This window comes from Marmota monax, unplaced genomic scaffold, assembly GCF_021218885.2.
Source record: "Marmota monax isolate L192 unplaced genomic scaffold, Marmota_monax_Labrador192_F-V1.1 WCK01_AAM20220418_F8-fsc00061, whole genome shotgun sequence".
Classification (NCBI taxonomy): Eukaryota; Metazoa; Chordata; class Mammalia; order Rodentia; family Sciuridae; genus Marmota; species Marmota monax.
The window spans coordinates 17,802,663-17,820,500 of NW_026695230.1; the positions used below are offsets into that span (position 1 = coordinate 17,802,663).

The following is a 17,838-nucleotide window of genomic DNA, read 5'->3' on the forward strand; positions in this document are numbered from 1 at the left end:
ACCAATAGTTATCCTTGTGGCATGTGGACATAACACAGGTAAGACCATGTCTTAACTGGAAGTCATCAGAATCTCTTTAATTCACAGTTCCTCATCTGTATAACTTTAAAAGGTTTTATTTTATGATGTTGGCTATAAAAATTTGTGCATATCTTAAATAATTTTGATATTTAAAATTCAATTTTGTCAACTTCCCCATGTTCCTCAAGGTACCTAAGGGAGTGTCTTAGATCTAACACTATAAAATACTTTAAAATGAACAGGTGGTAATGAAAAAAAGATAAGCTACCATGTTATATTTGTAGCTTAGTTTTATTTTGTTTTGGTACCAGGGATTGAACTCAGGGGCACTCGACCAGTGAGCCACATCCCCAGCCCAATTTTGTATTTTATTTAGAGACAGGGTCTCACTGAATTGCTTAGTGCCTCACTTTTGCTGAGGTGGGTTTTGAACTCAAATCCTCCTGCCTCAGCCTTCTGAGTCTCTGGGATTATAGGCTTATGCCAATTCTCCGGATGCAGTTTAGTGTTATTAAGCCTGAATTAACAAAGTAAACTTAGAACCAATATTTAGCTGTGAAATAATTGATTATACTTCCAATAATTATCAAATGAAAGTGTACCAATATCTACTTAAAAAGAAAAAGAAAGATCACTTGAGAATTGACAGAATCCTTGAAGATTAGTTGTGGTTGTGTGAAAGGAACTACTCAATATTCCCTTGAGAATGTAAGAATGATCCTCAGTGTTTTTGAATTCACATTTGATTCTAGAATCTTCAGAGATTTATCCCCCAAAGCAAACACTAATATTAATGGATAACAGCTACGGTATATTAATACTGACTTTGCATTTGCTACAGCAACATAAATTAATGCTTATTTCAAGAGGTAAGAGTTTGGCTTTTGTGAGTAAATCTGATTTACTGATTTTTATTTACACTTAAGAACACTTTATTCTTCTAAGTTGTTCTATGTTCCTGAACTGTAGTTGAGAAACAAGGCAGATATAACCAACCAGTCAGCTAGCAAATAATTGTAGTTGAATTAAAGTTTCCACAAATTTCTGTGAATAGACAGGAAATAATTCAAGTTTTCCAAGATTCCTCATTTATCTACCTATAAGATTAGAAATTTGCATGATCTTTATCATAATGCTAAAAAATCCAGTAGCTTATATAGAAGGAAGACTTTATGGCATTTGCTGGTAAATGGATAGAACTGGGGACTATCTGAGTAAAATAAGCCAGTTCCAAAAGATCAAAGGTCAAATGTTTTCTCTGATATGCAGAAGCTAAACCAAAATAAGTGGGAGAGGGGTTTAAAAAAAGAACAGAAGCAAGATCAGAAGAGTAGACAAAGGGGAATGAAAGGAAGGGAGGAGGGATAGGATAGGGAAAGTCAGTGGAATGAATCCGGTCTTTCTATGTGTGTGTGTGTGTGTGTGTGTATACATATATATATATATATATATATATATATATATATATATATATATATGAAAATAGCACAGTGACAATGATTTTTAAAAATATGTAAGTAAATAGCAGAAAGATCAGTAGAGTGGAGGGAAGGCAACAGAAGGTGGGAGGAAGAAAGGGGAAGGAGAACTACTGGGACTGAATTGGAACAAATTATATTCCTTGCTTTTATAATTATGTCACAGTATATTCTATTGTCACATATAAATAAAAAGAACCAATAAAAAAAGAACTCATAAGAATAAAAAAAATATACAGCAGCTTTAACATACTTTGGGTACACCCTGAAAATTTTTCAGGAAAACTTAGTTTGTTTATTGATTGAATGTTCTAGCATCGAAGGCACTAGACATTTTAGACAAAGAAAAGGATATAAGACCAAAAGTCTTGGGAGTTTAGAGTGAACCTGACACATTGCTGGGTGATCCTCAGTGAACATATTAACTCTAGGTTGAAATGTGGTTCAGCTCTATGTTGTGTTGAAAATAATAATGTTTCATTCCATAATATTCCATTTGAGAAAATATTAACATTATAAAATTATTTGATGTACTTGAAGAAAACAAACTTTAATAATTTGTTCTAAATATTAATCATATGATATTTTAATAGTGATTAGAATGGCATTTCAAATAATTTGTTAAAGCAATGGTTTAACTAGAAATAATAAAAATGTTTAATAAATTTACAATAGGTAATTTAATTTATTACTTTGATTCCTTGATATTTTTTTTCCTTGTTCTATCAGAAAAAAAAATGTATTTCTCATTTTAAAAAATGGTCTTAAAGATGGTCTCATTTAACTGAAAGATATTGTAAACTATGTGACTAAGGAAGTGCCTCTTTTATGTATCAACTTCCAGAAAGCTGAAAGGCTAACCTGTTATCCCCCACTTACACATATACTCATAATAATGACCATCTAATTTGTTATAATTAGCATTTCATTTATAGCAATGGTTACTAAAAGAATAGACAAATTTTAACCAGCCTGAGTTCATACCTGATTCGACTACTTCCTGTGTAACCTTAGGAAAGTTACTTAACATTTTCAAACTGACTTTCCTCAACTATAAAATGGAAATAATAAAAGCACTTAATTTCATGGAAATTAAAATAGAACTATACATATAAATTTTAATCTATGGGGTGATAATTTAGTAAGCATAAAATAAATTTAGCTATTACTCAAATCTTAATTGGTCTCATACATTTTAATTATTTTTGTCATAATTAATGATTCCTTTTTGTTATTTTTGCAAGCCATGTTTTTATATTTTAAGTAGTGTTAAAGCTACTTAAATGTTTGCCCACACACATATATATTTACATTATTTGTAGAAAGTTTTTAATGTTTCCATTAAAACCAATTTTTAAACTACAAAATGACTCATTACACATAAATATATAAACTCTGGGACTCTAAAATAAAAAAAAATTAGACCAAATTTTGCTTGAATGATCTGTTTTTATAATAATCCCCATGTAGGCATTAATTCAAATAAAACCATATATTTATAAATTTTTTAATATAATGTCATGTTTTTCTCACAAGTTCATTTTTCAGCAGCCACTGTCCCATGGATTCCCTGGTCAATGGGAACCACACTGCAGTGACAGAGTTCATTCTATTGGGCTTAACTGAGGATCCAGTCCTCCGAGTCTTCCTCTTTGTGATCATCCTGTGCATCTACCTGGTGACCATCTGTGGCAATCTCAGCACGATCATTCTCATCAGAGTCTCTTCTCAGCTCCATCACCCCATGTACTTTTTTCTGAGCCATTTAGCTTTTGCTGACATAGGCTTTTCATCTTCTGTCACACCCAATATGCTTGTAAACTTCCTGGTGGAGAGAAATGCTATCTCCTACCTTGGGTGTGGCATCCAGCTTGGTTCAGCCACTTTCTTTGGGACAGTGGAGTGCTTCCTTCTGTCTGTCATGGCCTATGATCGCTTTGTGGCAATCTGCAACCCACTGCTTTACTCTGCCAAAATGTCCACACAAGTCTGTCTCCAGTTATTTGTAGTGACTTATACAGGGGGTTTCCTCAATGGTGCTTCATTTACCCTTTCTGTCTTTTCTTTGCTCTTCTGTGGACCAAATCGAGTCAACCATTTTTTCTGTGATTTTGCTCCATTAGTTGAGCTCTCCTGTTCTGATGTTGGTGTCTCTGCAATTGTTTCCACATTTTCTGCTGGCTCCATCATTGTGGTAACAGTTTTTGTCATTGTCATCTCCTACATCTACATCCTCATCACCATCCTGAGGATGAGCTCTACTGAGGGGCGCCACAAGGCCTTCTCCACCTGCACCTCCCACCTCACTGCAGTCACTCTGTTCTATGGGACCATTACCTTCATTTATGTGATGCCCAGGTCCAGCTACTCCACTGACCAGAACAAGGTGGTGTCCGTGTTCTACACAGTGGTGATCCCCATGCTGAATCCCCTCATCTACAGTCTCAGGAACCAGGAGATTAAGGGAGCTCTGAAGAGAGCACTTAGTAGGAAAATATTTTCTTAATTATCTGTTTTTTGGTTAGACTAGATAGAGTAACTAATATCTCATAGATATATTAATAAAAGGAAATTGTGTGTCCTTGGTTGAAATATACCTACTGGTACATAATTAGCCCATGTGGAGTATTTTAGTAAATGTAGAAGGGTTTATTTTTAGATATCAAATAGTAAATCATAAGTTTGTAATGAATTAGCTTTAATAAATTTAATTTATATTTAAGAATAACAAATTATTTCCCATAAACATAATCTGCATAAAATTCTTTTCATTTGTATTCATATTTTTTCAGAAGTAATTATCACTAGAAATTGAGGTGATTGTGCATACCATCTTTAAGGTTGTATTCATTTTCAACCACAACTCATCCTGCAATGTACATGATAATGTCATTTATGACTGGGTATACATTCTGAAAGAAAATGACAAAGTAGAACAGAAAATAAAATTGCTAGAGATGTGTTTTTTAGTTTGTTTTTGCACTGTGATTACCTGTTGGATAGTGGTTTTTGTGGTCCCCTATAATTCTGGTCTGTGTTCCTAGCCTATGACTCCAGCCTTGGATACAGAAGGATCACCACAGAAGAAAATGTTAAGATGTCCCTGACTAATGTGTGAATTTCTTTGTCAGGTCAAAGGGGCACTTTCTATGTATAAATGAACACAATTTCTGCAATCTTTGAGGAAAGAATGGAACATGCTAGGAGTGACTCACCCATGGTCAGACATTGTCACCAATGGTCAGGAAGCTTGAGGGATGCATATTTTCACCCTGAGAGTTTTATCTTTACATCTATATGATGATGACTACAAAATTTATTTATCTTTTCCTGTCCTTTCTTTATTCACAACTTGTTCCCCTCTAGTAAGGGGCACAATTATTGACTCAGTTTATTGATCCAAACGTGTGAGGGTAATTTACTTCTTTCCATGAACTCCTATATTTGATCATAATGTCTTGTTCATTCTGAGACCAACATTTATCTACTACTCTTCTCCATCTTCATTGTTAGCACTTCTACTTCAAACTAAGATCCTCCATGTTTTGCTTATGATAGATAGCACCACTGTGATGGGTTAATTTTATGTGGTAACTTGAATAGACTGTGGTGGCCAGTTATTTGGTACAATACCACTATAAACAGGCATTTGATGGTATCTCTTTAGATGTGATTGACATTTAAATCAGCAGTCATTGACAAAAGGAGGTCATCCTTCACAGTATGGATGGGCTGTGTTCAGATAAAGACCTTAAGTAAAAAAGACTCAGATCCTTTGAAAAGGAAGGACTTCTGCTTACAGAGTGGCTTTGGACTCTGGACTGCAACACCAACTCTCACCGGTATTTTTAATCTGCTCACCTGACCTTTGGATTTTGGACTTTCCAGCCCCCACAACCATGTAAACAAATCCCTAAAATTTTAGTGTCTTTTTCTTTCTCTCTTCCTCTCTGAAATAGATGTGTGTATACGTGTGTACTTCTGTCTCTGTGTAAATGCTGTCTCTTTGGGAAAACCTAACTAATACAACCCTATCTAGATTTCCTCTTCTGTCTCTTACTCTCTTCCAATTCATTCTCTGTATGCCAACTATAGCCATCAATCTAAATAATTTTCTTAAAGTTTCTGAAGATCTTAGAATAAGATACCTTTCTTAACATGTCCTATAAGTTCCTGAATATGGCCTTTATTTTCTTTCCATCTTTTATTAATTTTCCTCTTGGTATCTGAGAATACAGATTCTATGAACCAATGATTTGTTTTTCTTTCAAATCCTTAAACATACCCCCATTATTTGCTGCCTCTGGCCTTTTCGTAAAATACACTTTTTCCTTTACCTAGACAAAACTTACCTATGCTACAGCTACCAACCTATATGTTATTTGACCGATTCTAGGGTGCCGTCTGGAAAAGCTTCAGACCATACTATGGACACCATTATCCTCTTGTAGAACCTTAGGTGTTTTCTTCAAAATACTTAGTGCACTGTTAGTTATTTATTCAGGTGCTTGTGTTTTCACAATGCTGGAAGCCTCACAGAGGAACCAAAAATTTCTCCTCCCCAAGTCTCTAATTTTCACACAGCTCCTGGAACATAGTTCCTAATTTTCATATAGTCCCTAGAACTTAAATGCATATTGGATATGAATGAATGAAAAAATTGATAAATTAATGGATGGCTGCATGAAACTTTTGCTCCTTCTTGAACCATTGATTCTGCTGACTTTGAGATCTTATTTTATAGAAGATAAGCATAGAGGATTAGCAAAGGATCAAGATCACAACTGTCCTCTTAATTCTTAGATTTCTTTTAAGATATGTACCTTGAGAAGGTTGACAAACAGAACATTTGGCTCTAGGGGACACTATTTCTGACACATTTACTTCTGGCAAAGTCTTTCTGTTCAAAATACAGAGATGTCCAAATCTGAATATAAATTGACAGTGACAGGATAATTTGTATGAGATTCTCTGAAACAACAAACAAAAATAAGAATCTGGATAAGTACTTTTTGATGTTTGAAGGCATAGATTTCTGGTTAACTGAAGATGAATTATCCTCATTCCTCCCAGGACTTCCTTCTTATTACTAAAAAGAAACTCTAGATATAACACAACAAATGAATATAGGAAGACTTCAGAAGGCAGATTCTAAGTGATCTCAAGACTGGAGGAAGAAAATAGCGGAGAGTCTCTTGGCTTTCCTTATTGCTTCCATCTACTGTGAAGGAGCAAACAGAGTCTCCAACCCAGGACCACCAACAGACACAGACCAAAAACGTTTTAACAAAAACCTGTCCTTAGTCAAAAACCTGGGGAAAAAGTAGCCTTAAAAGAACACCTGTTAGCAATTCTCGCCCTACTTCAGACAAATACTAACGAAAAGGTAGAATCCTCCCGCTCCTTCAGGTTTCAGTGGGGCCAACCAAGGGGTTGATCCTCACCCCTCCCTTCCTTCCAGCCCCCTGCCTGGCTAGTATTGGTGGTTCCACTGGGGAAATGAGCCTCCTGTGTTACCAGGCAGCCACAGACTTAATGAGATGATGTGAGGTGAGACTCTGGGTGTTCTGTCCCCTCCCCTGTGTGCAGCCAGTGGGAACTGAGATTCCCCACCTGCAACAACAAAGCAGTGCCACCCGCTCGCCTCCTCCTCCTTCCTAGAGGCAGCGCTGCCCAGTGGTAAGCAGAGCTTACTCAGAGGGAGGAGGCATGCACATCAGGACCCCACTTTCTCTGCTTCCATCTGAAAGGAGTCAACAGGGCAGAGGGGGTGCTAGACTTCTACCTCACCCAACTGGAAGGAGGCAGTGTGAGTCACACTCCATTTTTGGTACTCTGGTATCAGTGAGGTGTAAAGAAAGCAAAAGGAGACAGCAGCAAGATGCAGAGGCAGCAATGGCTAAGTGGCCAAATGGCTGCTCCTCTGAGCTGCTGGCTTTATTTATAATCAATAGGTTACATTTGGTCACAATGTAAGATGTTTTGGTTATGATTAGACAAGTGCTCCTGCCAAGCATACATTGGTTATCTCAAGAGTGCCTGGGAAAGACTGCAAAATATCCCAACCATGGGGAAAAAGGCACCTGTTACACCCCCCACCCCTCGAGTTTGCTCACCAGAGGAACACTGCCTCTCCAGTGGGGCCCAGCAGAAATCCAAACATGTACTCTTTCCTAGAAATTCTAGTTTAACCTCAAACAGGAAAACTGCTTCACACACACACACACACACACACACACGCACACACATATGTATATATCTTATGATGATATCCCCAATGTCCATAATACAATAATAACTAGTCTTATCAAGAATTAAAATGTTCACAAATTGAATAGGAAAAGACAACAGACACCAACAAAGATGTCAAAATGATCTGATTGTGTTTTAAAGCAGCCATCAAAAAAATGTTGTGGCTCAGCAGTAAGAGCGCTCGTCTCACATGCGCGAGGCCCTGGGTTTGATCCTCAGCACCACATAAAAATAAGTAAATGAAATAAAGGTATTAAAAAAGAAAAGAAAATATGTTTTAAAAAATGCTTCACCAAGCAAACACTAATTTTCTTGAAAGAAATGAAAAAAAATTTCAGCAAAGAAATTAAAATTAAAAAATAAACCAAACTGAATTATAAAACTGTAACATTGTACCTATTAACAATGTTATATTAAATCAGAGGAATAGGTTCTGGTATTCTGTCTCTCTGTTGGACAGTAGGGTGGCTAGTTAACAAAAATGTTTTATATGTTCAAAATAGCTTGTAGAGAAGATTTTGAATGCTTTCACCACAAGAAAATGAAAAATATTTCAGGTGTTGGATATGGTAACTACCCTGATTTGATAATTACAAAATATATTATGAATAGAAATATCATGTTGTATCCTATAAATATTATTATTATTATGTGTCAATCTACAGTAAAAGTAAATCAACCCCCCAGACAACAATAACAAGAGGAAAATAAATAATAATATAATGTAAAAAAAAATCATAATCTGAAAAATAAAATCATCAAAATTAAACAAACTTCTTGGATGGACTTTATAGTAGAGTTCAGAATAACAGAATGGAGATACATAGGACTTAAATAAAGATTAATAGAATTTACCTATCTAAACAGCAAAGAAAATAGATTGGAAAATAGAAAAAACAGAGCTACGTGTACCTGTGAAACAATAAAAACAGCTAATATACATATGGTAGGTCTCCAGAAGAAGAGAGTAAATGGGTAATTGAATCAGTATTCATACAAATGATGGGTGAAAATGTCCCAAAATTGGTGAAACAGATATGGAGTCACAGAACCAGGAATCTGGAAAAATGCATAATAATAGTTTTTAAAAAAATCAAAGAAATTCATGCCATGGCACATCCACATTCCAAATTACACTTTTAAAGATGAAAGATAGAAAAATACTGAAAATAGCCAGAAAGAAAGGACTCTTTGAAAACCAATCTGAAAGATGTTTCTCATCTGAAACCATGAAACTAAAAGGAAGTGGCACATTTTTTCATTTTTAGGAATTGTACATGTTTAAGGTATAAAACATGATGTTTTGATAGTGATATGATTACTATAGTTAAGAAAATTAACCTATCGCTCATGCCACATCTTTTCTTTTGGTGGTAGTGAAGCCAAAATTACACAGGCAGATAGGCAGGGGTCAGATCCAGAGAATGAAAGGATTGAAATGTTAATTCCTTCAGAGCCCTTCCTCCACCCTTATCAAAAACCTGTCCCTGATCCAACCTGTTGCTAAGGTAACCTATCCCAGGAATTGTCCCTCCCTATAGGAGTTGTAAAGTTGCTATTAATTCACCCTGGGCCCCTTCCTACTCGGATCATTCCTCCCTGGCCCCTTCAGCTCACCTGTTTCCCACCTTTTGGCCATCCCTTCTTGCATTTCCTGGGCCTAGTCATGCACACAGGAAGGAGAGAGATAAGGGGGAAGGGTGCAGGAGAACAAAGGAAGCCTAGGACATATAAAAAAGCAGAATGCCTTCATTCCTGGGGATACCAGGATACCAGCTATGCCCTACTTCTCCCCCTTTTAAATGTATATGCTTGCCTTGTTGTGCTTCTCTAATGTTATACTTCAACATGTGAGGGAGCAGAACCCATCACCAGTAACTGGTAGTATCAGTAGGAGCATTTAAAATTTACTTTCTTAGGATAGTATTAACTATAGTCCTGCTATACGCTGGATTTCTAGACATTCATTTTACATAACTGCAAACGTTGTACTTTCTGACCTTTATCTTCCATTCTCCCATCTCCTGCTGGCTACCAATATGCTGTTTCTATGCACTTGCCTTTTAAAAGATTTTTGCATATAATTGAAATCATGTAATATTTTTATCTGACTTATTTCTCTTAGCATAAAATCCTCAAATTCTGTTCAAGTTGTTGTAGATGGCAGGGAACCTTCTTTTTAAGGTTGAATAATAGTCCATTGTGTATGGACAATTTCTTTATCCATTCATCCACTTAGGTTGTTATTATATCTTGGCTATCCTGAAAAATTGAGGGGAACATGAAGGCTCACCTCTCTCCATGAGATATTGATTTTATTTCTTTTGGGCTATTCAGTAGGGACCTTCTCAAAACAAATAAAAAGCTTGTGTGGCGCCATCAGTGTCAGTGTGAACCTTTCACAACTCAATTGTATCATTGTTCCAGCTCTACAGTATAGGAATAGAATGCCCAATCAGAATGTGTATTAATTTATATAGGAGATAAAGAGCTGGCAAATGAAAGAGGAACTAGCCAGGGGTATATAGGGCAACATCTCTTGCATCCAGTGCTCAGTCTTTGGATGAGAACAGCTGAGCCAGTGCTGGCCCTAATAAACACTGCATCCTGCTGATGCCCTGGTATCTTGTATTTCTGTGCAAGAATCCCACAGCAAATGTACCCAGAAGAATAATTGCTGGCTCCTACAGTAGTTCTAGCATTTACTTTTTGAGGAACCTCCATACAGTTTTCATGATGGCCTTGTTACTGAAAGCTCCATCCTTGTGCCTGATGACAATCTAATAAGGAGAACATGGATTTGAGAAAAAGGAAGAAGAAAGTTATTTCTTTGCTAGCAAAGGAGAAGTATAAGGGACTCCTGTCCCTGTGATTCTGCCCATTGAGGAAAACAGGGGGTTTTTTAAAAGAGGATTCGAAGGCTACATTCCAGATGTGCCTTGACTGGGGTCCGAGGTGCACCCTGATGGTGTGTTGAAATTCACTTGATAATTTGTGAGATGGTCACTTCCTAGATCTTCCAGTAACATTTTTTCCCTGTAGTGCGTGTGTGCTCAAGGACAGACAACTAGGCCTAAAATAGGGAAGAAAAGATAACCTGTCTTCCTAATCCTGTTAGGGAGGGGGAGAAGAGAAGAAAGAGAAAAAAAACATGTCCCTTTAATAATAATCCTTGGTTGCAGAGCAGCAAGGGCTATATTCAAAGCATAAGGTGGACCACTGCGACAGCATCACCAATTTAATATTGAAAAACCAGCCTCTACCTCAGAGCAAAGCCTGTCCAAGGAAGGGACATGACCTTTGTCCTTGAAAGACCCACAGAGCACTCCTAGGCACATTCCCACCCTGCTAAATTGTTTATCTACAAATAACAGGAGAGATCTGCTGCGCCAGGTGTCCCTGACTCAGTCAGGCTAGGTGGGGATCCATAGCAACCCCCTAGCAACCCCCAATCAGCATGAGACAGGGAAATACCTGGGATGCCAGATGACCCTCCCAGTAGTTTATGGTGGTTGATAACGTGTTGGGAAACCATGTAGTTCAGCATGAACACCCTTCTTGGCTTAAACCAATCAGTTCAAATGAATACCCTTTTTGTACTGACCAATCACCCCTACCCAACTTGTTCCCGCCAGTGAATGTGCTAATCATGTTTTAGAGTTGTTATTTGATTTTCCCACGGTGTGTGATGATTTGCTAAGAGATGCTATGATGTATGTGGGGGTCCCTGCCTTCTCCAAAGAATGTATAAAACTGCTGCAAACCCTGGGCTCGGGGCCTCTCAGCGTCACCAGTTGCTGTGTGTGCGCGCGGAGGACCAAGCTAGCTCGCAATAAACACCTCTTTGCTGTTTACATCGATCTTGGTCTCTGGTGGTCTTTTGGGGGTCCCAAATTCGAGCATAACAATATTCACAGTGTGAACACAACAGAGTGTGAATGCCCATTGCCACAGTGTGCAAGGGTTTCTCTCTGTACCTTCATCAACCCTTATTATCTTCTGTCTTTTTGGTAATAGCTCTCCCAATAAGTGCAAACTGATGTTTCCCTGTGGTTTCCATTTCAATTTACCTGATGTTTAGTAATACTGATTAGCACTTTTTCATGTGCTTGTTGGTCCTTGGTATGTCTTCTTTACAGAAATGTTTATTCAGGTCCTCTTCTGATTTGGATGTGAGGTGTCCCCAAAAGCTTATCTGTGAGACAATCCAAGAACATGTAGAGGAGAAATGGTTGGGTTGTGAGAACCTTAATCAAGACTGTGAATTAACTCCCCTGATGGGATTAACTGAGTGGTGACTGAGAGCTGATAGGGTGTGGCTGGAGGAGGTGGGCTATTGTGGTATACATTTGGTGAGCTGAGCTTAATCTCCCTCTCTGTGCTTCTTGATCATCATTTGAGCTGCTCTCCTCTGCCACCCTCTTCTGTCCTGATGTTCAGCATCACCTCAAGCCCCAAGGAATGGAGCCAGCTGCCTATGGGCTGAGGCCTCTGAAACTATGAGCCCCCAAATAAATTATCCCTTCTCTAAAATTGTTTTTGTTGAGTATTTTAGTCCCACAGCAGCAAAAAAGTTGATGAAAACAGGTCCTTTGTCTATTTTTTAATCAAGTTATTTGCTTTCTTGCTACTGAGTTGTGTGAGTTCCTTATATACTTGAAGATTAATTGCCACGACCTGCGTGGCTTTTATGCAGTTTTTCCCAAACTCAGGCTGATGATGGGATTGGAAAAAAAAAGATAAATAAATACACAAATATTTAGAGAGAGCTGGACCTGGTGGGAAAGCCAGCCCTGATAAGGCTTGACTGACATCAAGCATATTTATCATGTAGGTTTAAACATTAAAAGAATTTGCTGTGAGAAAGCTTATTCATGATAAACAAAAATGAGGTTGCAAGCAGGAACAGCCCAATTAAAAGCTTATCAGCTTGTGCCCATTTCCCTTCTACCTCTAGGCAGCTGATATTTGAACTCAAGGCTATTAAGCCAATAACTTCTGTGAACTACAGAACTTCCTTTGAATAGGGTGTCACCAGCAACTGAGCAGTCTCAATTGGGGTGTTTCCACTGAGAGTTTTCAGAGGGTCATCACCTCTGCCTTGGGATGGTTCAAAGAAAGATACTTATCAGGTATCAGCAAATATTTTACCCAAATTCATAGGCTGTCTTTTCTTTTCCTTCTTAAAAAAAAAAAAACATCTTTTACTTATTTTCTTTATTTTAATGTGTACCTTTCTTATTTGTTTGTTTATTTATTTGTTTATGTATTTACATATCTATCTATTTATTTATTTTTGCAGAGCTGGGATCAAACCCAGAGCCTTGGGAAAGCTCAGCAAGTGCTCCACATCCAAACCCCCAGTCCTCTTATAGTTTCCTTTGTCATGCAGACTTGTTTATTTTTACTTTTGTTATTTGAGCTATTATTATCAAAATAAAAATATCATTGCCAACGTCAATATTCAGGACATTTTCCCTCTTTTCTTCTAGGTCTCATGTTTCAGGTCTTTATTTCATTTGGAATCACTTTTTGTGTGTAATGTAAAATAAGGGTACAATTTCAAACTTTTTATATTGGAAATCCAGCTTTCTCAATATCATTTATTGAAGAGATAATCCTTTCCCCATGTGTTTTCTTAACTCCCTTTTCAAAAATTAGTTAATTGCATGTGTCACACAAAGAGTTCTCTTATTTTGTTTCATTGTCTAATGCATTTCATTTTATGCTAATGACATGCTGTTTTGATTACTATAGCTTTGTAGCATCATTTGCACTTTGGCTGAGTGATGTCTTTAGTTTGCCCATTTTAAGATTATTTTAGCTCTTTTATGGTTCCATAAGAATTTCAGTTTTTTTTTTTTAAGTAACATTGACTGCATTTGTTGTTGTTTTGTTTTTTTCCAGTACTAGGGATTGAACATAGGGTTTTATGCATGCTAGGCAAGCACTCTACCCCCGAGCTACATCCCCAGCCCTTTTTATTTTATTTTTGGCATAGAATCTTGCTAAGTTTCCCAGTATGGCCTTGAACTTGTGATCCTCCTATTTCAACCTCAAAAGAGATAGCATTGACTTTGTAGATTGCTTTGTGGAGTATGGACATTTTAACAATATTTATTCTTTTAATTCAAGAATAAAAATATATTTCTGTATCTTTGTGTCTTCTTTAATTTCTTTCATTAGTGTTTCATAGTTTTCAGTATACAGATCTTTCATATCCTTGCTTAAATTTATTCCTAAGAACCTTATTTGTTTTCTTTTTTTTGGTGCTTTTGTATCTGGGATTATTTTCTTGATATCTTTTTTGAATACGTGATTATTGACATAAATAAATGAGAGTGATTTTTATATTTTGATTTTATAACCTGTAACTTTACTGAAGTTATTTGAAGAGGTTTTGTGGAGTCTTTGGGGTTTTGTATATACAGAATCATATTACCTGAAAAATGTAAAAATGTTGCTTCCTCCTTTGATTTAGATGGCTTTTTTATTACTTTTCTATTTTCTCTTGTTTTTGGTATCAGGGATTGAACTCAGGGGCACTTAACCGATGACCCACATCCCCAACATCCCCAGCCCCTCCTCCCACCATTTTTTTTTTTAAATTTAGAGACAGGGTCTCACTGACTCACTGAATTCTAAGGCTGGCTTTGGACTTGCAATTTTCCTGCCTCAGCCTCCAGAATGGCTGCCCCAGTGTGCCTGGCTTCTTTTTGATTTCCATGGTTAGAACTTCCAGTGCTGTGTTGAGGAGAATCGGTGAGAAAGTGAGCACTCTTGCTGCAATCCTAGAGGAAAACAATTTCAGCACTTTACTGTTACGTATAGTATTAACTGTGGGCTGGTCATATGTGGCCTTTATTATATTGAGGTCTGTAACTTCTATACTTTATATACTTTCTTTAGACTTTTATCATGAAAAGGTGTTGAATTTTTTTAAATGATTTTTCAGCATCTTTTGAGATGATCATGATTTTAATTCTTTTTGTATTAATGTGGTATATCCCATAAAGTTGTGTATATTGAACCATTTTTGCATCCATGAGATAAATCTCATTTGATCATGATGAATGCTCCTTTTAATGTACTGTTGAACTTCATTTGCTAGTATTTTGTTGAGGATTTTGGCATCTATGCTTATTAGGGTTATTGGCCTATAATTTTCTTCTTTTGAAGTATCCTCATCTGGCTTTGTTCTTAGGGTAACGGTGGTCTTGTAGAATAAGTTTGGAAGTATTTCCTTCTCAAATTTTTGGAAGAGTTTGAGGATTGGCATAATTTTTTCTCTATTTGTTAAATTTCACCGGTGAAGTCATCTGGTCTGAGTTTTCTTTGATGGTCTTTAATGGGAGATACTTGATTATTTATTCCATTCCCTTTCTTCTTAATTATCAGTTCCGATTTTCTATTTTTCAAGTTCAATATTGGTAGGTTGTGTATTTCTAGGAATTTATCTAATTTCTTCTAGTTTATAAAATTTATTGATGTATAATTGTTCATAGTAGTCTCTTATTCTTTGCATTTTTGTGACATTAGTTTTAAATGTATTCTTTCATTTCTGATTTTATTTATATGTTCTCTTTTCTCTTATTCTGGTAAAGAATTTGTCAATATTTTTTTCACATGACCTATATAATTTCTTTGATCTTTTGTATCATTTTTCTATTCTCTCACATTTATTTCTGCTCTATTGTTTATTTTTTTCTACTTTCAGCAAAATTGGGGCTTAGTTCATCTTTTTCCAAATACTTGAGGTTTGGGTTTTTTTTTTCTTATCATTATAAACTTCCCTCTTATGGCTGCCTTTTCTGCATCTTGTAAGTTTTAGTTCGTTTGTCTCAAGATACTTCTCGATTTCCCTTTTGATTTTCTTTGACCATTGGTTGTTCAGGAGGATGTTGTATAAATTCCAATAAGTATTTAAAATATTTCTAGTTCTCCCTGTTATTGGTTGCTAGTTTCAAAAAAGATGAATGGTATATTTCAATCTCAAAGTTGTAAGGACTTGTTTTGTTGCCTCACAAATGACCTTTGCTGGGGGGTGTCCCATGTGCACTGGAGAAGAATGTGTATTGGGCTTCTGATGGATCACATGTTCTGTTCACATACTTTAGGTCCATTGATCTAAAGCATAATTCAAGTCCAATGTTTTCTTATTCGTTTTCTGTTTGGATGACCTGTCCTTTGTTAAAGTGGAATATTGGAGTCAAATACTAGAAGCTTATCATGTGCCCTTAGTGAGGTCATGTTTTCCTGGTTCTGCATTATGCTCATAGCCTGTGTAGTTGTCTGGGAATTTGAAGAAGCAGCCCTCTTTTCCAGACTTAAGCACACTGCAGTAAACATTGGAATTGGGTATAGTACTGGGGAGCTAAATGCAACAAGTTAAGTATATTTTTAGCTTTATTTTTATTAATTAATTAACTTATTTTAATTAACAAGTAATAATTGAATGTACTTGAGAGGTACAATATGATATATTGATCTATGCTATATTATACAAAGATTAAATCTAGTTAATTCATCACTTTAATTTATCACTTTTTGTGATCAGAACTTTCTTGAGATGCACCATATATTATTATTAACCTTGGTCATTTTGTAAGGCAATGGGTCACTTAAAGTTATTCTTCCAGTCTAATTGAAGCATTGAACTTTTAGTCACTATCTTCCCTTTGGAAAAAATCACTTTTCTACTCTCTGTTCCTGGGAGACTGACATTTTTAGATGCTGCCTGTGAGATCAAACAGTTTGTGTCTTTCTGTGATTGGCTTGTTTCACTCAACATTATGTTCTCCAGTTCTATTCATGTTGTTGCAAATGACATAATTTTCTTCTTTTTAAGGCTTTGTAGTAGTCTATTCTATATATTCACACTTTCTTTATTCATTCACTAATAGGCATTTGTATTGCATTCAGATCTTGACTATGATGAATAATTCAGATATAAAAAGAATTTGTCCTAGAATCTTCTCTTTTATAGTTGAAGTCTCTTATTGATCTGATGCAATTTCATGAATTTAGGCACCACTTAAATATTGTTCTGTCTAACTTATATATGTACATCTGCAATTTCTTCTGTTTAAAGAAGATAGAAGAATATGTCTGCCTTCAATAGTAATAAGCAGTGAGAATTTAAAAAAACAATGATGGCACAGTTTTTTAGGAGCTGAAAAGAAACTGTCATTTGATAAGTAGTACTGGAAATTTTGATAATATTGTCACCTGTGATAAAATGGAAATGTACTCTTGGATTTGAAAAAATTCCAAGAAGAATATAGGAAATGTTACTTTACTCTCAAGAGTTGCCTATCATGAAATATAACAGTGAGTCTAAATAAACAATTTGGGTTTTATGAAAAAATTTGGAAAAAAATATAAGAGGAAGGGAGAGAAAAATCTTTCTAGGATTGAAAATAATGCATTTTTCATCCTCAGTATCTTCCAATGAAAAAATCCTCAAGGCCACAAATGGTTTTAGGTTAGGACTCTTAGGGTCTCTTAAGATGTCAGAAAAATCTATGGCCTCATTGTCTCTTTCAGCTAGATAAGTCCTTCTAAAAATCTTAATGTCATGCTTCAAAGACCCTCTCTTTTTGAAAAACAGGGATTTTAAAATCTTAAAGGAATTTTCTTGCACAAGCCTCTAGAGAAAGTTATCTGGAAGAGGTTTATGGGTGTGGGTTATGTCTGAGTGGATAGATTTTAATTTGGCACACAGGAATCTACTAAGTTGTTTTGAACAGTTTTATGGAGATATAATTCATGCCACCAATTCACATATTTAAAGCATACTATTTTTAGTATATTCATAATGTTTACAATCTTCCCCACAGTCAACTTTAGAAGACTTTAATCATCTCAAAAAGGAGGGGAAAAAAGACCAAGAAAGTTCTGTGTTCTTTAGTATCACCTCCTATACCCATAGCCTCACAATCTTAAGTAATCACTAATCTACATTCTGTCTCTATAGATTTTTCTATTATGAAAATTTCATATGAAGGGCAGCATATAATACATGGGATTTTAAGAATTTTGTAATCTTAGCATAACATTTTCAAAGTCTATTCATGTTACAGTATGT

At 36.0% G+C, this 17,838-nt stretch overlaps 1 protein-coding gene across 1 annotated transcript; it reads left to right on the top strand.

Annotated features, from left to right (window-relative positions):
- Nucleotides 1–3,060: 3,060 nt before the first annotated feature.
- Nucleotides 3,061–4,005, top strand: LOC124088530 (olfactory receptor 5P76-like). Its single transcript, XM_046438217.2, has one exon. The coding sequence runs from the start codon at nucleotides 3,061–3,063 to the stop codon at nucleotides 4,003–4,005; it is 945 nt and encodes a 314-aa protein (XP_046294173.1).
- The last annotated feature ends 13,833 nt before the right edge of the window (nucleotides 4,006–17,838 follow it).